Source organism: Camelus bactrianus, chromosome 26, assembly GCF_048773025.1.
Source record: "Camelus bactrianus isolate YW-2024 breed Bactrian camel chromosome 26, ASM4877302v1, whole genome shotgun sequence".
Classification (NCBI taxonomy): Eukaryota; Metazoa; Chordata; class Mammalia; order Artiodactyla; family Camelidae; genus Camelus; species Camelus bactrianus.
This window is the reverse complement of record NC_133564.1, coordinates 36,817,176-36,841,431: the sequence shown is the minus strand read 5'-3', so window position 1 is coordinate 36,841,431 and position 24,256 is coordinate 36,817,176. Positions and strand designations below refer to the sequence as shown.

The window sequence follows — 24,256 nt, the reverse complement described above, 5'->3', positions numbered from 1 at the left end:
ATTGTAAATTTAATTCTAACATATAGTAGAGGGGTAAGTAAGTGTAAGTGCCATAACTCAAGTGTACACTCAGTGACAACTGTGTCCCCTTCACTACTTGAACTAAGAGTAACATCAGATATGTCATGGCTTATATTCTTAAATCACACAGACCCAGTTACTTGTGCGATTGTCTGCCATTTTGTATTCCTTCAAGGGTGAAGCTATTGACTAAGAAAGCCGGGGCAAAAGAAAGTTATCTTGGCACTCACAAACCAAAGAGCATTTTGGGGTCTCAGGATGTGGAATCTGAACACATGGAGGGTACTGGAATTGTTAACTAATTATACTGCAGTTTGGTTGCTTCTGTGTCTTCAAACTAACATTTAGGTTTAGCAGACCTAACAGTCTGATAAAAATACATGCCATTTCATTTTCTATTGGAAAGCAGTGAACACAGCCTATTTTAATTTGATCACGTATTTGCAATTTAAAATTTTCATACTGATATCTTTTCAAGGACTTTTAGAAGTTTTTGGTAAGGCAAATTTATTCAAGAAAATTAACAGATAGGTTTTTGTTTTAAAACTTACCTGCCCTTCTCTTGGGAGGAGGGAAGAGGGTTGCTGAGAGTGGGCAGCAGGGCACTGCTGCACCCCTCTCATGGGCTAGAAAAGCGGGGGTCTGTTTTCAAGAGTTGGGAAAGATGCTTAGGACTGTCCAGGTCCACATGCAAGGGACTTTGGAAGTACAGTATTTGTGTCGGGCCACCACCTTCACACAGGTACATCCTGAGTAAATTGTTATATACAGATGTGCTTTGGATCCTAAGGGAAGACTCGGAGGAGCATCAAAGAACTTAACTCATACACAGAAATCTCTTTATCTTTTCTTACACTGTGTGCTTGTTACAGAAACCTGAATCCTATTGAGAGACCAAACAATGCTCAGAGGGTTGGAGAACTCAGGTTTATTATGCCAATGGGCCCAGAGGAGTTAACACTCCAAGCTCTGGGCCCTGTCTTTAGGTTTACAGAGTCTTTTATAGGGTTTTAGGTTTCAATTAAGTTTGCACTATATGCAAATGAGGTGTTAGAAAGGAACCATTTAGGAGTGAGCTTTTGGGAACCAATGGAATTTTAGGGGTAAGTTTTGTTTTCCTAGAGCCAAGCAGTTTTACAGAAGCACAAAAGTAGGAAGGCAATGACCCTGCATGGGAGGTCGTGTTGGCTCCTTTGTGGGCTTTGCCCCTTCATACCTAGAAAGGCTGCAGGGCCATGTGACAGTTTACACTTGTATTAAACTAAGATGTTTAATTAAGGATTCTGGGCCTCCAGGAGCATCCGCTTCTCATAAATCCTTACCCTCAACATAGGGAGGGAATACCGTGGCAGAGGGGTCTTGCTTTACTCTTAAAGAGGGTTTTATGGCTAATAAACTGCCAGTACACCCATCTACTGCCCTGCTCATTTCCTTCTACAGTTGAGTGGCCTTCCTTTGAAAAGTAACAAAGAGCCTTGCCGAACAAACAGAAAATTAATCCAAATTCAGGAATTTGGGGGATTTAAAATTTCTGTTTTCCTCATTCAACCCCTACTCTCATCCCCACCCCAGATTTAACTGATTCTTTTTGCACAGACTCTCATCCTCAACACTCTGATTCAATTAGGCAACATCTCTATCTCCAGATTGCTACAGGGATCACACTCCCATTAAAAAAAAAAAAAAAAGTTTTTACAGGAACCTCCCAAAGAAATAAAATAAAAACTATAAAAAAAACTCAGCATTTGAAGCATATCTGATCAGTTTGTATAAATGAAAATAAACAGCACAACTGCATTATATGAGACAGAGATTTGTCTGACAGAGACTGATTAGGACTATGGATTGAATTACCCTAAAAAGGAGTGACACTGCTCTATTCTATCTTTGTCCACTCCATTCTGAGCTGGCACCTGTTCTTCCTGAGTCTTGGAGGAAAGGCTGAAAGAGCATCCCTTCCTTTGGTCATCGATAGAATTTTTATTGAGCTTATGATTGTGAGACAGATGAGAGTATGAGTTTATGGACAGATTTCTTAAGGTAACTTAGATTTGGGTTTTGTCCTCAAACTGACTACAATCTGGAGGGGACAATAAAAGCTACAGAATTAAACATAAAACAGGGGAAGAAGTGAGTGTTATGAGAAATACTCATTGTGAAGTCATTACATTAAAAATTGAAAATGTCTAATTTCCCATATGTATCTTTGAATATTTAGAAAGGAATATTCTCTCCCCTTCCAAATCTATGAACAGAGAATGCATTCTTCTGTCACAGCAATATCACTACCTATGTGATTTGGGGGAGTCACTTAACGTCCTTGGGAGTCAATCTCTTTATCTATAAAATAAGAGATTATAAACTAGGTGATCTGTTAAGATTTCAATTCCAATGAGGATATGAGTACAAAAGTGACTCCCATCCTTGGTAACCCAAGTCACCATTAGCAGGAAGATAAAATGCTCAAGTTTATTAAAACCATATCAACTCTGGTTTCATCTCAAATATGTAGCTTATAAATGTGTTTATTTTATTCCATTTCTCATTAATAAAATCACCCTCCATGGTAACAACACATATTACTAACACTGGAAAAAGTGGGCTTCTGAACTTGGGATATTGCTCCTGGGAATCCTCCTCTGAAACTGTAGCATCAAATAGATGTTTCTTTGTTTCTTCTTCCTCCTGTTTCACTTCACATAAACTGCTGCCTGCATTACAGTGGGGAGAAAACTGAATAACCTCAAACGCTCTTCTTGAAGAACTTTAATATTACTCACATGATTCGGGCCCCAAAAGAAAAGAGAATATTTAGGAACCAGAAATTACTGGCATCCCAGGGTAGGCCTTATAATGAGAAATACAAAACCACTTGGTGTTTTATGCCTGTTCACAGTTTTTTGACTACATTGCAATCTCTTTTAAACATGACAGGTAGAGTCTTGAAATATGCTCAAGTCCTTAGAGGAATATCTGATATTCTCTAAGGGACCCTCGATCAATTTATTTTGATCAAAGAAAGTCAATTATTCTGTTCATAGAAAATTCTGAAAGACTCAGTCACTATTTCCAGAGCCAAATTTGTCAAAGTGTAAAATTGTGTTTAGAAGTCTCATCATAAATATTAAGCACTCATTTTGTGCCCATCAGTATGCTAGATATCAAGCACGATATCAAAAAAGCATCAGTCTTGGTTTCTGACCTCAAGCAGCTCAGAACTTAGATGAACACATAGAAAACAACCAGGTACTACTTATATGAACAGATGGATCAGTGCAGATGATAATAATCAGAAAGAGTCTCATGAAAGAGAAGCAAAATTTAGAAAGACCTAAATTCTATACCTTTGCCTTATCTGCCCCAAATATTGTCTTAAAATGACCAATCCACCCTCAGGGCTCAGTCAATCTCTTTCTGGTAAGCTGAGAATATCCAGAAGAAACAGACATAGAAATAATCTGTTTTCTACAGCATCTCATTGGTTTGGGGAAATATCTAGGGGTAGGCTCCTCACATTCATATGATAAAGGGGATGACTGTGAGCAGCAATGAGGTCAGTTCCTCTGCCCAATGGCACAAGCAGTCACAAATAACAGAAATGAAAGTATCACTATAAATTGTGTTATTGAACTGCATGACCCACATGGAACAATCAACTCACTCCTAGGTTTGGCAGGGCCCTTCTGAGTTGATTCCCTGAAAAACAAAACAAAACAATAAAAGCCAAACCAACCAAAAAATAAAAATTACATATAAAAAAGAGAGACTCTGAGTGTCATCAGCTTTGCTCCATGTAGCTGCCTTGATAAGAGTTCAGTTTTCTCTGTCATGAGAAAATTTTTATGATTAATGGAAGAGAGAATATTATCCAGTATTAATAGTTATTTTCCAATTCTGTATTCTAAAATTATTTCTGATAATGGAAAATTCTCTATTTCTTTAAATTAATTAAAACATTGAAAGTCTACAGTGTATAAAAGAAAGCACTGGAGTTCTGGAGAGGTGAGGCAGAATACGAAGGTAAACAGGAATTATTATTCCTTTTCTCAGAGGTATGTACTCTACAGGGGAAGCATGCAGCACCTGAAAGTGGAGGAGAGGTTGGTGGGCCATGCAGGTTTGAAGGAGGAGCATAGGAACATGGATCTGGGAAAGTTTGGCTAGCTTTACAGTGCTTAATTGAAAAACTACTTTGGAATATTTTCTCAACATCAAGGTTCAAGTTTGTTAGTTCTACTGAGACAGCAGTTCAAAAGAAAATAACAAAAGTGAGAATGCATTCATGGCTTTGCATTCTCAGAAAGTCATCCTGCTGGTTCAACTGTGTATAATTGAGCATATTGTCATTGATAAATAATTTTTATTTATTTTTGATCAAAGACTTCACCATGTTTTCCTGACCTTTTCAATCTCCTGATTGCAGAAGTTTAAGGTGAGCTTTGCTCAGGCCTGGGAGAAACTCTGAGAATGACTCCTGAGAATGAGCTCAGTGGTGAGAATTCCAAGGACAGAATGAGGTGGACTTTGAACGTGTTTTTGGAATAAGGTAACTTGACTAGAAACTGTAATTGTGCAAGGCCAGCTATGCACTTCTGTGTGAGCTGATCCCTTATCATGGTCCCAGTCTTAAATATTCATGACCAATTACTCTGTGTTCTCAGTACCCACTGTGCTGATTGACCCTCTGCCTTAACTATATGACATCCCTTCCTTTTATGACAAGTGTTAGGAAGGTGACCTTCCAGGCTCTTCTTCAAAGGAAAAACACAATTTCCTGCAGCAGGATGCCCGCCATCTCCAGCTAATCTGTCTTCTGGGAAGATGTCCAAATATTTCTTTGAAAGTTCCCTATGCATCCCATTTAAAGAATATGTACTTTCATCTGGGTCCCATATTGAAATCTGCCACACAGGAGCCAGCCATTTATTGACTATTGTCTCTTTCCCATCCATAAAATGAAGACTTCTAAGAAAATATTTGCAAGTGAAGCCAGGCTGAAAGCTTAGAATTAAAGCAGAATTGGTGCTCCTTAGCTCCTGTGAAGTGATCAAAAAAAGCCCTGATGGGTTCTGCTAGTGACTGAGACAGTGCTTGCTGGGATCCCTGTAAGGATTCAACCTGTGTTCCCTGGACCATGTTGAAATCTGGGCAAAAGTTTTCCTGATACTGTGAAAGCAGCTGGTTTCTGAGGTTCCTCATAGTCAACTCTTTCATTTCTTTGATTAGAAGTAACCCAGGTCTAGTCCCAGCTAGACCTTGATTCCATGCCCCCCCCATCATTTTTTCCTCAATGACTGTGTGTGTATGTATTTGTGCACATGTGTTTCTTGGCCTAATATTAGGCTATCTGTTAATTGTAATACACATTTAATACTGAACTTCAATTCTAACCTTAACTGATTCTCTAAGACTAGGACATAATATGTATGCATGTGTCTGTGTATGTTTGTGTATATATAGTTTGTTAAGAATTTTTAAGAATCAAAATAAATTGTAAAAGAACAAGATTCAGAACATTTTAGAGATAGAGAAAAAGAGATATGTGCCAGAAAGTGTATGAGAATTGGTATCTTGGGTCCTGCTTGTGGCTCTTCTGGCCGTGATATCTGGGGCAAGCAACTAACAGTCTAGACAGGAGTTTCTGTTTTCTATGTGTTTAATGTATCTATCCTGGACTATATCAGAAGAGAAGATAGGACTATTTCATGTTCCAGATATCTCAGACTTCGTTTCACTTTACTCATTCATTTATCATCCAACAAATATTTATTCTATGCCTACTGTGCACAAAACACTGGACTGGTTTCTGAGGATACACTGGTCCATTTGATGGATGTGGCCTTTGCCCTTCTGGGGTCCACAAGTCTCCAAGCATTCCTCCTGGGACCATTAGGCTGGGCATGATAAATCAGTGAGGACTAGCTAACCAAACCCCAGTGTGTCCCCACACCACCATTCTCTTTGGCTTTGTCTCCTGAATCCTACGTATCCAAATGCAAACACATCTTCCAATTATCCACTTATTCTTCTACTAACTTATCTCTGCCACCTTCTTTGTATCCAACTCACTCTCTCTACCAAATTGTTTTTGGAGGGATCTCTGTAAGAAATAAGCAAAAAGACATGTGCCCTCAAGAAGCTTAAAGTTAAAAAAAAAAAAGAGGCAAATATGTAGCTGGATATATGAGCAAATATAGGGCTGAGTAGACTCTTCTAATACAGGATATTGACATGGTTCAGAGCCTATGACTCAAATACGCTTTATAATAGCTGAATGTAACCAGGTCACCTTATGAAAAAGAGCAGTGTGATAAGAAATCAGGTGTCCTTTATCTCATTACAAAATTGAAGGGCAAAATTAGTTGAGTCTTACATTGGTAGATGAAAGAGTGGGTTAAAGTGCAGAGGACTTCGCAGATTTCTCAGAGAAATTGAGACCTAAAGGGCAAATTAAAGAACTTAAGGCTTAAGGAAGCCTGTTGTTTTTGTGAGCAGAATAACTTTTGGTGTCTGGTAAAGGCCTCTGTGTAACTGGGGCAGTTAAAGACAGATTAATTACAAGTAAAAGTGAGAGGGGAAGCATACTGAAGGATGAAAACAAATATATAAGTGGGTATAAATTTTACAATTTTACCTTCGTCTTTGAGTGAACTTGATTATCAAATAAAATCCCTGGATTTGCTTAATTTACTTAACCAATTCAATAATCAGATATAATATTTTGCTCTTCAGGGTCCTCAAGGACAAAAATAAAATGTGTGCATTCTGACAAAACACAATCATAATGCAAATAATTTCTATTTATAAACTATTTTATAGTTCATGCATATCACTCAGTGTATTACTGTCATTTCAAAATAATATGCTCTCTCCTCTGTAGTCTGTACACCTGAGAGTGACAGCATCTATTAGCAGTCCCCAGTCTTGCTGAGTCATTCTGTTCATCCTCCTGTAGCTCAGCCGTCATTCAGAGGCCTAGCAGGTTGAGAGTTTACAAGTGCTTAACTATGGTTCCCTAACTTCTTCTGCAGGAATGCTGCAAGAATGTGGACCACAGGAGGGCAAAGGTCACATCCATCACATAGACTAGCACATCCCCAGAATCCACTGCATTGTTGTGCATAGGGAAGGCACCAAATAAATATTTGTTAGATAATGAATGAATGAGTGAAATAAAGTCTGAGACTTCTGAAATGCACATCTTCTTTATCTTGTATAGTGCAGTGTCTTCTCAAGATTTAATCCCTAGCTCTGTCTACATTAACATGTTCTTACTTGATTGAGGAATTAACACACTTAAAGACTGGGATTTGGAAGTGAGAAGGAGTACATGGGAGTGATTCAGGAAAACAAGGAAATGAGATACAAGTGGCAAAATTTGTCAAAGTAAGCTAAAAAAATACTTATTACAAGATTACTTATTATATTTCTCATGGCTGTGCATGTCTTCATCTTCACCTTCTGGTAACATATACATCCAAGTTGAATTGAGCCATTTTTCCCAAATCGAGGATCTTGTGACTTTAAAGTACCATAATATCTTGAGATTTCTATGACAAGTTTTGACCAATGGGTTCTAGAGATGCTGGAAACCTTGAAAGTATAAAATAACAAGACAGTGTAAAAACATGAGTCAGAAAATCATGACTGCCTTTAGACATAGCTACTTAAATATAGCATGGTGACTTTAAGTATGGATTCTAGAGCAAGACTACTTAGATTCAAATCCTGACTTTGCTCTTGTGAGCTATTTGATTTTTGTTGTTAATTTCTCTGTGCCTTAATTTTCTATTTGAAAGATGACTTGTGGTGAGGATTAAATAAACAATACTCTTAAAGCAGTTCTAGGCATATAGGAAGTGCCGTATTAATCTTAGCTCTTGTCGTGATCCTGGTTAAATCACTTATCCACTCTGGGTTTAAAGTTTCCAGGTATAAAATGAGAGATTTTGACTAGATTTTCTCTAAGGCCCTCCTGAACTGATTGTTTTCAAATGCTTAGAGTCCATGTGCTTTTCTACATATATGTATGTAGTTTGTGATAGGAAAGTGTATGATTAGTTAGTAAATGCTTTCCTTGATTGATGGAAGGAGAGGTTATTAGGGGATTCAGGCAGTCTTCTTCACTAGGCTAAATTCCTTGAGGGTAAGAGTGTATCTTTTCCTCCTCAGGATCCCAAGGCCTAATGTGGTGCCTGGGGACAGTGGGTGCTCTGTAAACTGTTAATGGATATGGAATAAATGACTGTGTCTTGTGTACCCAGGTATGTGGGAATGGGAAAGGGTTGTAACTCCTTCCTAAGACTTATTTCAATTAAAGCTACTTACACCGAATATTCAAAAAACATTAGTGCTCTTTTCTGGAGACATTCCTAGAACAAGAATTCAAGTTTGAGTTTTGATGGCAAATTCTTATTTGAGTTCATAAGTCCTGGATTTGAGAAGTAGGGGATAGCAGATACACATAGTTTACTGTGTTGCAAGCACAGATTTGGTGTTATGGCATTGAGGATGGCATGATCAGCGTTAAAATGCCAAGTCTCATTTCTTTGCCATGTATTAATGCCTTTCTTCCAGAGCACCTGTATCTATACATTTGTTCACATGTTCTGTTTGCTCTCATTCATTTTAAGTGAAAAAAAAAAAAAAGAGAAATAGCATTAATTAAAAAACTTAATGTTAAGAAAATGAAAAGACAACTCACACTATGGTAGAGAATATTCACAAATAATATATCTGACAAGGGACTTGCATCCAGAATTCATAAAAACAAAACTAAGCAAAACAATGGGATTTACACTTCCCATTTATTATTTTCTCTATACCTCAAGTCTTTTTTTTTTTTTTTGCATTATTGCTTTCTTTTTCATTAATGGAATATTTTCTAAAATTACTTTTTAATTTCTTTAGTGATTTTCTTGCTATATATTTTTAATTATTTACTTAGTGATTGCTTTAGGCCTTACCATATATGTCTTATCAAAAACAGTTTCAGAATTACACCAGCAACTTCAGAGAATGTAGAAACAGCATTCCCATATTCTCTTTTCTTTCTTACTGTGGTATTCTTGTCATAGGTATTATCTCTATGCATGTTATAAGCCCAACAATACATCAGTATAATTATTATACCTTTATGTAATTTTGTGCCTTTTAAAGAAACTGAGAGGAGAAACGAGAGCAAGTTTATATGTATAATTTTTTTTAATTGAGTTATAGTCAGTTTAAAATGTTTTGTCAGTTTCCAGTGTAGAACACAGTTTTTAAGTTATATGTATAATTATTCTCATATTAGCCTTCTTTCCATTTCAGGTTCTATACATTTTTTCCTTTGGATTCAAGTGAAACATCTGGGGTCAATTCTTAACCCAATGTTGGTTTGTTCTCACCAACCTCCTTGCCCTGGTATTGGTAAATATATTACATTTCTGTATGTTATATGCCCACAAATACAATTAAATGTATATTGCTTTATGCTTTTTAAATAAGATAAGAGAAGAAAGGATAAGAAATAGGCATTTATACTCCTTTATAATTGCATAATTACCTTTATCAGTGATCTTTGTTTTTTTGTGTGTGTGTATTCAAATTACTGTCTTGGGTCACTTGCTTTCAGCCTGAAGAACTAACTTTAGTATATCTTGTAAGGTAGGTCTACTGGCAACAGATTCTTTCAGATTTTGTTATCCGAACATCTTTTTATTTCATCTTCATTTTTAAATGATAATTTTGCTGGATATAGGATTCTTGATTAAGAGTTTTTTAAAATTTGAGGGCTGAAAATACATTATCCTATTGCCTTCAGCCCTCTATTATTCTGATGATACACATAGTTATTTTTCTCTTGCTGCCTTAAAAATTTTCTTTGGCATTTTTACTATGTGTCTATTCATGGGTCTTTTTAAGTTTATCCTACTTGCAGTTTGTTGAACTTCCTGGATATATAGATTTAAATTTTTTTAGTAAATTTGGGAAATTTTTAGCCACTAATTTTTCAAATATTTTTCTGCTCCTTTCTCTCTCTGTTATTCTGGTACTGCCTTTACTTGTCTGTTGGTATACATTAGTGTCTCACATTTCTCTGAGGCTTTGCTCATTTTTTGTTCATTCTTTTTTCACTCTGTTCTTTGGATTGCATAATATCTATTGATCTATTCTTAAGTACTTTTACTTTCTGCCAGTTTAAATGTATTACTGATCCCATCTAGCAAAGTTTTAAATTTCAGTTTTTGCTCTTTTCAGCCCCCAAATTTCCATTTGGTTATTTTTTAATAATTCCTGTCTCTTTATTAATGTTCTCTATGTGATGTGACACTCTCATCATGTTTTACTTCTAAAATCATGGTTTCCTTTGTTTCTTTGAACATATTTATAATGGCTTGTTTTCTCACATCTGGTCACTCCTGCAGGTGGCTTTATTGCCTACTTTTCTTCTGGTATCTAGGCCATAATTTCCTGCTTATTTTGCATGTCTCAAAATATTTTTTGGAAAATGAACATTTTAGATATTGCAGAAACTTTGGGTACTGACTTCATCTCTCCACTCTTTCAGTGCTTGTCATTGTTGTTAGCTTGTTTACTTGTTTAAGGACTAACTGGATTATTTTAGTGATGTCTGTTCCCTGCTCCTCCCCCTCTATCCCCTAAACAGACACAGAATAAAGCCTCTAATGTTTTTCCTCAGAGATTTGTCCTTGGATATGCCCAGCCACTCTGGGATAACAGGGTTTTAGCAGGACTTTGGCAGTGTTTGTCTAGTTACCTGACCACACTAACCTATGAAACACCACTAACTGCTGGTTAAAAGCTCTATTGTTTGTAACAATGCCCTGGAGAATAAATTATTTACACCCTAATCCAATCATATTCAGGCTGGTATGAAGGGACAGTTCCTGATGGCCAATGTTTGAAATTTATTCAGACTCTAATTCTTGCAGTTGTTTTCTCATTTTTCTCCAGCAACTAATTGGCTTATCATTTAGCCTGCATCTTCAATGAATTTATCAGTCTCCTCTCCATTGCCTCTCACCAACACTTCTACTGTTTCTGAAAGCACCCTTAGATTTGAACTTCATATGCTGTTGGAAATAAAGTTGGCTCCTTTGGGGAGATAATTTGAGCTCTCTGTTCTATGGACTACCTTTCCTCCCAGGAAAAATGTCTAAGCCACAACTCTGGTGCTGGAGTAAGGACCAATAGGTCAATTCTAAGAGACAGTCCAGTTTGAAGAACTAAGTGCTCAGTGGATATATGAGCAAGAGCCCGAGGTGTCTTTGGCTTGTCTCCCTTGGCACAATCCCCTGTCCTATGAGCTGAGTCAAGAGCAATTGGGACCTCAGTGTCCTACCATGCCCAAGGTACAACCTTTGTCTCATGAGAGGAAACTTGGTGTAAGGATGGAGTCCCCACCTGTTGGCTGCACTTGTCCAGAACTTTGCCTCAGCAACAAGCATCATGGGACAGTATGAGAAATGCTAATATCCTGTCCTTCCCAGGAAGACAACCCTGCAACCAGGACCTGGGGGGAGTCAGAAATTTGTGTTCTTGGTTGTACAAGTCTGGGTGGAGTTCCCAGCTCAATGAGTGGAGGAGGTAACAGTACAGATCTTCAAATACTAAAGACTCATCATTTTATGGAGTTTTAGTAAATATTCTTGAGTAAATATGTCCTTATTTGCTGTATATCTGTAGCAACACTTCCATTTTTTATGCTTATAAGGCCAACTATTTTTAAATGGGTTTTTAAAAAATTTCATCAGTTTTGCTGAGGAGTGATTCTGACTTGCACACCATAGTGCCAGAAGTGGAGCCAAGAAGGGGAAACTGATCCAGTATAGATTAGCATTCTCTTTAGCTGAGGGCTTGATGTATCTTTGGTTGCTAGTGGAAGGCCTAAGATATATTTGTAGTATTAAAAATAAAAATTAAAAAAATAATTTTCTAATGTTAGTATCTTAAAAGCAAAGCATAAGATGGCAATTCCTGTAGATGATTTGTTGCTTGAATCCTCTAAGAAGAAATCTTTAGAGAAGTGGAGACACAGGAGGTTGCCAGGCATTTCTCAAGGGAGATCATGTGAGCATTTCCAGCAGCCAGCACTCATAACATCTTGGGATGGATACTCTGCTGTAAAGAGACTAAGAGAGCTCAATAGCAGCTATCAAAATCTAAATCATCCTCATAAAAATAATCATAGTAAAGAATATGTAAAGAGTAAAAAGACTCAGTGTAGAGTTTACTAACAGCTGCTCCAGGAACTCAAATCAACCACATAAACATAATTGTAGTAACAGTAATAAAAATAATATAACAGCCACTCTTATTGGACACTTTCTACCTTTTAAGGAATACACTTACTATCTCTAATTCTCATGATCACACAGTAAATTAGATATTATCCTTACATTTATTCAGGTGAAGAGATTAGGTCTAATCTCTTCTATGTCACTTAGCTTGGTTCTAGAGCTTAGTCTCAGATGCAAGTTCTCTGACTCCAAGGCCTGTCCTCTGTCCATTACTTACATAAAACTGTCCAAAAAGAGGTAAAGAAATGAGAAAGAAAAAAGAAAAACAAAGGGTAAAAACAGAGAAGAGAATAAAATGGTAAGGAAAAATGTATAAAAGTATAGTCATGCATGGGAATGCCAGGGCTGGATCAACAGGTGCCCCTGTAGCTCTTCATTAGCACAAATACCCTCTGATTTGGTCTAAGCCTTCTGAGGTGAGCTTCATCAAGGCTCAACAATGCTGAACCCACAAATACTTTCAATGTAGCCCTATCCCTACCTTGGGTTTTTGCTGAGAAGGCTGAGGAAAACTCCCTTAAACTTTCTAGAAAACCAATTGTTTGACAGCATCTATGATACACACTGTATCTCCTCAGAGAGTCTTTTTCTTACTATGTCATACTCCAAGGATCCAACCTTAAAGATTCTGAGGTTAAAACAAAAGACTCTTCAGTCACATTCTTCATTTCATATTTGAGCCCTCCATCTTTTTTTTTTTTTTCTCTTATCTGGCAACACCCTGGATTTGTTCTTTGCTTTGAAATCATTTCTTAATTTAATTTTAGGATCATTTCCATTCCTGGGAACTGCTGCTTTGTGTCTTCTTTGCCTCTTCACAAAATTGAGTTTATGGTCTCCATAAGATTATATACCATGACAAAAGTGTCGTACAAGTCTCCTTCAACTTTCACTGCATTTCACAAATTTTGATGAGTTGTATTTTTATTTTCATTTCATTGAATACATTTTAAAATCCCTCTTGAGACTTACTTGACCTATGTATAATGTAGAAGTTTGTTGTTTACTATCCAGGTATTTTAGGACTTTCCAGCTATCTTTCCATTGTTGATTTCTAGTTTAATTTCACTGTAGTCTGAGACATACATTGTAACATTTCTGTTCCTTTCAATTCTTAAGGCGTGTTTAATGATCCATAATGAGGTTTATCTTGGTGAATGTTTCATGTTAGCTTGAGAAGAATGTGTATTCTGATGTCTTTGGTATTCTATAAATGTTGATTATATCCTGTAGATTCCAAATAGAAAAATCAATCAATATAATATACCACATTAAGGGAGCAAAGAAAAAAATTGGTCATCCAATTGATTCACAAAAATCCTTTGAACAAATTTAATAATCTTTCTTTTACAAAAAAAAAACTCAAAAATTAGGAATAGAAGAAAACTTCCTCAACATGATAAAAACCATGCATGAAAAATCCACAGCTACATCATATTCAATGATGAAAGACTGAAATCTTCTCCCCTAAGGTAAAGAAAAAGACAGTAATGCCCATTTTTACCTCCTCTATTTAACATACTATTAGAAGTACTAGCCAGTGTAATAAAACAAGGGAAAGAAAGAGATTTAAATTTGGAAATGACATAATAAATTCTCTCTTAATACACGACATGGTATTAAATATAGAAATATCAAAGTTTTCACCAAAAAATAATAGAAAAATAAACAAATTCAGCAAATTTGGAGGATACAAAATCAACAATTAAAAATCAGTTGCATTTCTATACACTAACATGACAATTAAAAAATTAAGAAAGCAATCCTATTTAAATAGGATCAAAGAGATTAAGATAATTAAAAGTAAATTTAGCCTAGAAGAAGTCTTGTATACTGAAAACTATAAACGTTGCCAAAAGACATTAAATAAGACATAAAGAATTAGAAATACATCCGTGTTCATAGGTTGGAAGTTTTAATGTCACTAAGATGTCAGTACTACCCAACACAATCTACAGATCTGATGTAATTCTTATTAAATTTTGAATATTTTTCCAGAAAAGAAAAAGTCATTGTAAAATTCATAGGGAATTTCAAGAGATCCCCAATAAGCAAAGAAAAAATCTTGAAAGAGAAGAACAAAGTGGGAGATATCATACTTCCTGATTTCAAAACTGACTACAAACTATTGTAATCCAAATATACATATAGACCAATAGAGTAAATACATATTCTCATATGCGGTCAAATGATTTGGTAACAGTGTCAAGACCATTCAGTGGGGAAAGCACAATATTTTCAACAAGTGATACTGGGGAATTTTGATATTCACATGCAAAAGAATGAAGTTATACCCTACCTTCTTCCATATTCAAACATTTACTCAAAGTAGAACAAAGATCTAAATGTAAAAGCTGAACAAAATCTCTTAGAAGAAAACGTAGGGGAAACTCTTCATTCTATTGCATTTGGCAATGATTTCTTGGATATACACCAAAGGTGTGTGCAGACAACAAATGAAAAAATAGATAAATTGGTTTTTACAAAAACTTAAAACTTTTGTGCATATCAAAGGACAATATCAAAATATAAAGGGCAACTCACAGGATAGGAGAAAATGTTTACAAATCGTATATTTGATAAGAAATTAATATTCAGAATATATAAAGAATCATTTAACTCAGCAACAATGAAATCAAAAACAAAGAGCTCAATTCAAAAATAGTCAAGGACTTGAAGAGACCTTCTCCAAATAACAGAGATAAATGGTCAATAAGTACCTGAAAAGGTGCTCATCACCATTATTCATTAAGGAAATGAGATATACTTCACACACATTAATATGGTTGCCTTTTCTTTAGAAACAGAATACAAATTTTGGTGAGGATGTAGAGAAATTGATAATCTTGTATATCATTGGTAGGAATGCAAAATTGAACAGCTGCTGTAAAAAACAGTATAACAATTCCTTAGAAAATTAAACATAAAATTACCATTTGATTCAACAATTCAACTTCTAGTTATATATCTCAAAAAACTGAAAGTAAGAACTCAAATATATAGTTGTACATCAATGTTTATAATAGCATTATTCAAAACAATAAAAAAAAATGGAAACAATCTAGTTATCCACCAACATATGAATGGGTAAATAAATTTTAGTGTATTAGCTGGTCAGAATGGCTGTCATCAAAAGATCACAAATAACAAATATTGGCAATGATGTGGAGAAAAGAAACCCTTGGTAGCCTCTTGGTGGGAAAGTAAATTCATGCAGCCACTGTAGAAAATATTATGGAGGTTTCTCCAAAAATCTCAAAACAGAATTACCATATGACCCAGCAATTCCACTCCTGGGTATATAAAACCAAAACCAAAAACAAAAACAAAACCACTAATTTGAAAAGATACATGCATGTCAATGTTCATAGTATCATTATCTACAAATGCCAAGGTATGGAAGCAACCTAAGTGTCCATGAACAGATGAATTTGTAAAGAAGATATAATACACACAAACATGCACATACATATAGATAGATATAATATTTATAGATATTTACTGTATACTATACACTCACACACACAATGGAATACTACTCAGCCATAAAAAATGAAATTTTGCCATTAACAGCAACATGGATGAACTTGGATGGCATTATCTAAGTGAAATAAGTCAGACAGAGAAAGACAAATACTATATGATATCACTTATATGTAGAATGTATAAAATACAACAAACTATTGAATATAACAAAACAACAACAAAAAAGAAGCAGACTCACAGATATAGAGAACAAACCAGTGGTTACCAGTCGGAAGTGGGGTGAGCAATATAGGTGTGGAGGAGTGGGAGTAACACTATATTGAGTATAAGACGGGCTACAAAGATGTATTGCACAACACAGGGAACATAGTCAGTATTATGTAATAATTGCAAATTAAGTGGAAATGTAAAGTTCTATGAAAATTAAAAATTAAAAAAATAAAATAGAATGTAGTACCTTCTTACCATGGAATATTATTCAGCCTTAAAAAGAAGGATATTCTAACACATGTTACAGCCTAAATAAACCTGAGGACATTATGCTAACTGAAATAAGCCAGTCACAAAAAGGAAAATACTATATGATGTCATTTTTATGACGTATCCAGGGTAGTTAAATTCATAGAAACAGAAAGTTTACTCAAGATTACCAGGAGCTTGGGAAGAGGGAAATGGGGACTTTTTCATTGGATACAGAGATTCAGTTGAGCATGATGAAAAGGGTTGGAGGTAGATAGTGATGATGATTGTAACATCTATGTGAATTTACTTAATTCCATTATATTGTACACTTTAAATAGATAAAATAGTAAATACTTGTGCATGTTTCATCAAAATAAAATAATTAAGTACTTTAAGTGGAAGGGAAATACAACTTGATTGACTTCATTATCTATATTAATGGACAGTCAGCAGGGACAGAGAGAGATTGGGGCCTTAGACCAAATATATCAGGGGAGGAATTCATTACTCATGTTTGATCAGGGACTGTTTCCTGGGCCAAGAGTGGGCACCATATTCAATGCAGCCTGGGACCAATGTCCACAAAACAGTGGGCCACTTGTCCACAAAAACAGTGGTCAGAGAAAAAGATCACATTATCTGAAGTAAAAGAGATTCCATCCAAATAACACGGTTGAGTAGCACAACCACACTTCCATGGAAAAAGGGAGACAAGGAAGAACATTCCAGAGTTGACATATCAGTCCTAGTAGAGTCATAGAAACAGAATCCACTTTAGTTTGTTTAAATATAATAAATTTATACAGGTGATAGAGGAATAGAGATCAAAGAACACAAAATTCTTCATCAAAGCCTTTAGATTTTTGCCTATTGGTAATAGGAGGGATATTTATTACCCTTTGAAAAGATAAACAAATGCCACACTTATTCATTCATCCAACCATTAATCTATTTATTCATTGTTTCAATCACCATGCATGCTGGGTTTTACCTTACTTTAATGTTATCATATTTGGTCCTTAGGGCTCTATAATACAAAACTATATCCCCAGGCAAGATGCACTAGTTTGAAAGCAAACTTAAAAAAAATGATTATTTGGTTGCTACTTAGATTCTTGGTCACTACACATAAGATACACACACACACACACACACACACACACACACACACACACACACATACATACACACACACACACGTATACGCATATATATAATTATAATATTTATTTCTGCCTAAATAACATTATGTAAGGTCCATACATGGTGTAAGCTGCATGAGGATAAGATCTTTATTTTTCTCTCTTTACATAATCCAGAAGAATGGCAGGGAGGACATAAGAATTTAGCAAATAGTGTAAATAATTAGAACTAAGCATTCCTTAATGAGGATTAGAATAGATATGTGAATAAACTGTTAACTACTTTTTAAAGCCTTTTTATTTTTCTAAGTGATTATTATAAGTCAGTTTTATTATTTTTTATTGAAAGGAAATAGAAACAGTATTTCAAAGAAACATCTGCACTGATGTTTATTGCAGCATTAGCCACAATAGCCAAGAAATGAAAACAGCCTAAATGCCCATCAACACCAGAATGGATACAAAAGATGTGACACATATACATATACATATACATATACATATACATATACACAAGGGAATATTATTCAGTCACAAGGAAGGAGGATATCCTGCCATTTGCAACATCAACGGGCCTTGAGCACATTATGCTGTGAGATAGGTCAGAGAAAGACAAGTACAGTGTGATATCACTTACATGTCGAGTCTAAAAAAGGCAAGACTTCTCTTTGCTCTTCAATTCAGGGTGTGTCTAGTCCAGGGGATTTGAACATCTGCTTAAGTCAAGCTCTCAGTGGGGACAAATATACAGATACTTCTGTAGAATAGTTTGCTTTTCCACTAAACCCCACAATATATTGGTCACATATTCATTACTATATGGTTTCTTCTTTAAAAGGCAAAGCCATTCATTCCTCCCTCGGAAAACCTGAAGCCATGGCTAGATGGAATCATTTAAAGTCTCCAGTGGAGATGAGTTAACATCCTCACAGAGATACAGAGATTGTGTGCATAAGGTCACAGAGGGGGAGACTGTAATGAAAGATTTTCTTCTGCTCCTCTGGCCCTTAAGTCAACTTAGAGACTTTAATCTAATATTTAAAATCCAAACAATCTATTACCTCAGAACTTTGGAGTGTTCATGGAATTCTGGCAATTGAAAACAATCACACATGTGTCAGCTTTTTGTTTTTTCCAGAAGTTTCTACTAAGTACCATCTGTGCCAAAACATACACTATGAAGATATACAGAAAAAAAATACATATAATGGTGTCTGTCTTCAGATGAACTTTACTTTTATTTGAAAACAAATACTAGACCAAGTTAGTTGCACCTGGGCCAAGACAGCATTTATTACCATGATGCCATGTGCATCTCTAACAGGGAAACTGTGATGTCTTTTCAGGATCTGAACACCACTGTTAGCTTGGATTCTGATTCTGAGAGTCCTTGAAATGTTTGGGCATTCTCATTTCCCAGCACACATATCCAAGTACATTTCCAGAACTCCCTTAGGAGAGGGACTGTGAAAATCATTATCATTTATCCTCATCCCAGAGTTTAAAGGTCCTTTCTCTTAGGATCCTGCCCTCCCCTCCAGGTGACAGTTCCATCATCTGAAATTGGTTCAGATCAAGGCTAGTGATTATAACCTTTTATCTATGCTACCTCTCAGCCTCCTATAAATATCCTTGATTCCATTTAATTGTTTCCTCCCCATTCCTTTTTTCTCTACAGACACCTTGTTTTATTTGCCATCTTCAGACTTTTCTCTGGTCAGTTCTGCTGGCTGTCACTCCAACCGTATTATAGACTGAATGTTTGAATGTGTTCTCCAAAGTCCATTTGAGGAAACCCCAACTCCCAATGTCCCAATGTGCTTGGAAGTGGGGATTGGTGGGATTAGATAATGAGTGTGGGGCCTTCATGAATCTAATTAGTGCCCATATAACACAGAATCATAAGATTCATTCTCTCTCTCTCTCTTCGCCATGTGAGGACACAGTAAGAACCTTGTCATCTGTAAAGCTGGAAGAGGACCCTTACCAAGAAAATAACAATGCTGGCACACTGATTTTGACTTACAGTCTCCATAAGTGGGAGAAATAAATGTTTGTTTTGTAAGCCACACAGTCTATGGTAATTTGCTATAGCAGCCTGAGCTAAGACAAACCACAATGCTCATTACTCTCATTATATGTACTTGGATTCTGATGTTTAAATGCCAACACCTGGCCTCTGTGTGTCTGGGTTTATCATTCCCCAGTACTGTCAAGGCATCCATTTCTGCAGTGGTGAATAACCCCTTCTGTACTTGCCTGCAGCAGAGATGCCACCACTGAAATTAAGGATGATAATTCCTCTCAGCAGTGAATATTCTTAATGTTTAGCAATTTGTTTCTAAACACCTTAAAAGTGTAATTCAAACCTATGAAGTAAAGGTTACTCTTGCTGAGATTTCAAGGGGTAACAGGAAAGTTCATACCTTATTTTTGAGGCAAATATAAGGGATTAAAAACCAAGGCCAAAGTGTAAACAAGATTAGGATGCAAATTTTATTTTCTAGTATTTTGATCTTAGTCTTAGACCCCTTATTGAGCAGATTATGTGATTTCTAGAAGCAATGAGCAATTCCATTTATTCACATTCAATTTACTATTTTAAATATTACTATTATACTTTGATTTCTTTGTTATTTGAGAAATGATAACACAAGCTATCTTTGCAAAATTGAAGAGATAGGGTATATAATGAAAATCATGTGTCCTTTCCATCCCTGATGTCAAGCTGTTCTCTCCAGGAAGAACCAATGATACCAATTTCTAATGAATCTTCCAGAAATGTTCTATATATACATATGTATGAGTGCCCATAATAATTGCCTTTTTTTATGGTGAACACTTTATACTAACTGTTTTGTGCCTCATTTTTTCACTCTACAACATATCTTCCAGATTGTTCTATACTTACACAAATAGAGCTCCACTATCTATTTACTAGCAATCTAGTATTCTAGTCTATGTGCATGCAAAATATATATTACCAAATTACATAGATGAGCATTAAGTGGTTTCCAATCTTTTGCCATTAGAAGCGAAGCCTCAGTGAACCTCTTGTATGTATGTACATATACATATATATGATTTTGCACACATATATATATTTCCTAAAAGTAAATATGCTATATCAAAGTGTCCATTCATTTATTCTATCTAATGTGGGCCAGACATCAATATTCTCTAGAAGCCACTTTTTATATTTAAAGCATTGCTGAATGAATGTGAAAAGCATGGACATCAGAAATAGGCCAGAGCATATACATGTATAATATATTATATATCTGATTCCTTTACAAGGAGAGCTACTTCTTTTTAAATAGTGAGCCCACTCCTTTCACAACATTACCAAGAATGTTAGCTGGGGCAGGCAATAATGAAGTGATTCTTTTGCCAAGGTTGTCCAAGGCTTGTGCAAGCAAGGTACTATCATCATTTTTAGTATCAACAATCCTCTTTCTCAAACGATTTATCTCTGCATTCATCTCCTCACATTTCTTTCTAAATCCTTCAGTACGCAGATCTTCTTGGACCTTAAAAAAAAAGTGAGGAAGGAAGTAAAACTTTTTAAATCCCCCATTTATTTAAGGATTTCATTTTGTCAAACTTTAAAACTTTGTCAGGCTATCTTTGTATTAATTCCTAAAATTGTTCTCTCTTAATCATGAAAGAAGACTCTTGTAACAAGGAATATTTCTTGGTTTGGACCTAAATATTAAGAGACAGTGTAGTTTACAGCCTTAATAATATTCATATACCATAAGGTTTGGTCAGGAGGCTAAGCCTGAAATGAGGACAAATGTAATATTTTCCAGTCAAAAAATGCAAGTGAGAGTTAGCCTTGGTCTGACTGCACTAATTCTCAGTCCCTCTCAGGATGGTACTGTCACCCATATTATAGAAATCTGTTATAAACACATGGTCACAAAATTATAGGAATCTCTTATAAATCATGTTCAGATGGACAATGAGAGAAATCCCTCCAAGCCACATGATAGCTTGGGGATCTGTCCACAACTGGAGGCAATGCAGCAAGTGTAAAATCTATCATTTCCCTGTGTTTTTAAGCCTGGACATTTCTAGTAGTTTTATGTCAGTACAGATCTACCTCAGGGCCTTGGGCTGAGCAGGGCTCCTGGTAAAAGGTAGTGATCTTGGTAGAGCATACTAGTTGTTGCTCATATTAAACAGTAGTTGGAATATCTGTTCAATCAAGCCCTGTGAGGTAATTTTAAAATTCCTAAAATGGCTATTAAACCCTATTTATATTATCTGAGGGCTTGGAGTGGGGGCCATACTCATCCTGAACTCTCCAAAGTCTACTTACAGAGCAGAACTCAAAGGTTTTGGAAGGATTCAAAATCTTCAGTGTTTTAATAAATCATAAGCAGTAGATGCACTGGTGATCCCTGCATGATCTTGCTGTAACCCTCACCCATCCCTTCCTGAGGAACCAAGGCAGGCTATCAAGCTCTACTACTACCACAGCCTGATTCACCTTCAGCTGATGCTCCAACATCTTGTTCTGCTCTCTCAGCAGGTTTTCTCTTTCCCTCACTAATTTCTCCATCAGCTGGACTATGTGTTCCTGGAGACTCCTATTCTGAGCCTCCACCTGCTGCTGCTGCTCCTGCAGTTTCTGTTTCAGCAGCTCCTGTTCCTTCTCAGCTGTCTCCTTCCTGGCCCGCTCCTCTGCCCCAGGGAGGTTTTAGAGAGGAAAGAAAATAAGGTAAGGAATGACCTCCACCCTCCTGAGCTCAGAGACAAACCAAATTGAAGAGAGAGGTAGGAAATCTCTGAAGTCCACCCACACCCCATGTCCACACCATCAACAGCACACTTCAGAATGTGAGGGGAAAGGCTCTGTCTGTCTGGCATCCAACCACAGTTCCCTTTGCTGTTTCCAGATGCAGCAGGGTTGTTCCACAGAAAGGAAGGAAGCTCCTTGTATTGGGAAAGTCTTGCTTTCACACCTGTCAGAGGGCACTGCAAGAATCTACCCATCTCACTGTGAGCCTAGCCCTACCCCGTACCTGCTATGGCCTTCTCCCCATCAGTGAGGGCTTTATCTGCCTGCAGGATGGATTTCTCTATTGCCACCTGTGACTGCAGAAAGCTCTGGAGGACCTCATTTGCCTGAGGAACCAAGAAGGAGCACAGAACTTAGATTTCCAAAAGAAGATAAGTACTGCCAAGACAAGTATGTCCATGTAACTTTTACTTCATGTTTAATATTCCATAATGGTTCCTTACAAGTCCAAGCTCCTTAGAGTGACCTATCTCCCTCCAGTCTCTTGCCCAGTGCTACTTCTTCCTCCACACTCTAGATTCCAGCTAGTCAGAACAATGTTCAGTTCTGAAAACCCAAAATCTCTGGTGCTTTTACATACCTGCCTTCCCAATGTGAAATATTGCCTCAAGTTCTGCTGCTGTTCTCTTCTGCCACTAGCTGATTATAACTTTAGACAACTTATTTTAACCTACCTATGCTTCTCAGTTCAGATTTTTAAAATGTTGATAATGAGAGTAGATGCTTCTTAATGCTATTTGAAAGATTAAATTAAAGAGTCTAGGGAAAGAGCTTAACATTTTGGCTATAGGAAACAACAGTTCAATATATGTTTGTTGCATTATTATTGTTGTTGTTTTTTATTATTATGATTGTTTCTACTACCTAAGTAGCTCTTTCCTGAGTGTTATAACTTTGTATGTAATTGTCTATGTAGTTGACTTCCTGCCTCACTTGTAGTCATCCTTGGATACAAAGACTGACTTGTAAATTGTCAGTGCTCAACACATTAAATATCATGTTGTTGAGTAAAAAAAAAAAATGAATAATTTCTGTTCTGTCTCTTGTGGATTTTAGGAAATCTGTACTCATGGTTGGGAGTTGACATTTCTACTCTCTTCAGGAATAAATAACATGCAGTGGACCTTAAGAGCCAAAGCTATTCAAATAGCCCCTGCTCTCTCTTTATGCATGCATGGAGCTGTGCTCTCAGATTTTCAGGAGACCCCTTTGACTCTATTCTGTAGGTTCCCCATGTTTCCCTCATTCCTCACCTTCACTCCTTTCCTGGGCACTTGATGATACTCCCTTTCAATAATTTCCTTTGCTTTCCTGTAGAGTTCATGACCTCCAGGAACAGAGAAAGTTCCTGCTGAGATACTTTCCATTAGTGTCTTTGAAATCTGATCAAGTTTATTCTGGCAGTATTTGATTGATATCTCTTCATTCTGCATCAAGAAATCCTCTTTCTTATTCTTTATGATTTCCTGAAGGGTAAAAAGATAGATGGATGTCACCAGAAGCAAGGCACAGAGGAGGTAAATTTCCAAAGTATCTGGTAGAAGGATTGGTCTAACTGTGGTCCTCATGAGACCTCCAACATGGGGTGTTGGAGGACATGTAATAAAACACAGTCATAATATTTGATTTACTCACAGCTCTGAAAACTCTGGAAGACCATGGGAAAGTTCCCTAACCTCCTTTTGGGTATTTCATCTGAGCTGTTGGAGTTGCATTACCTAATCTCTGTGGTTCCTTGAAGCTGCCACATTCAGTGATTCTATCTGTCTTCAATGATACATACAAAAAGGAGCAACCGAAGCTGAAAGTGGCCTGAGATGTGGATCTGAAAAGAGAAATTTTGGCTCCCAAGCATAGGAGTGTGTTCACAGAAAAAGAAACCAGGTAAAGAATGTCTTTTGGGTGTTCTGGACAGGCTTGGAATCCACAGAAGTATTTATTTCAAGAGGATCTCTATACTGATTTTGCATTGAAGGTCAAAGAGAGTTCCAGATAAACTGCCTAAGGTCTGGCAGTAAAAAAAGAAGGAAATG

At 36.4% G+C, this 24,256-nt stretch overlaps 1 protein-coding gene across 5 annotated transcripts in view; it reads right to left on the bottom strand.

The window, feature by feature from the left end:
• Window positions 1–11,074: 11,074 nt before the first annotated feature.
• LOC141575110 (guanylate-binding protein 6-like) overlaps window positions 11,075–24,256 on the bottom strand; it is a 30,977-nt gene continuing 17,795 nt past the window's right edge. For 2 of the 5 annotated variants that reach the window (XM_074353523.1, XM_074353524.1), the window contains exons 8-11: window positions 23,477–23,689; window positions 22,447–22,549; window positions 21,912–22,105; window positions 19,913–20,946 (exon numbers count right to left, since the gene is read on the bottom strand). In XM_074353523.1, coding sequence (XP_074209624.1) covers window positions 20,719–20,946; window positions 21,912–22,105; window positions 22,447–22,549; window positions 23,477–23,689 — 738 coding nt within the window. In that variant the 3' untranslated portion in view covers window positions 19,913–20,718. Of the gene's footprint in view, window positions 13,554–19,912; window positions 20,947–21,911; window positions 22,106–22,446; window positions 22,550–23,476; window positions 23,690–24,256 lie in introns of those variants that run through there. The other 3 variants (XM_074353525.1, XM_074353527.1, XM_074353526.1) reach the window with 3 other exon arrangements.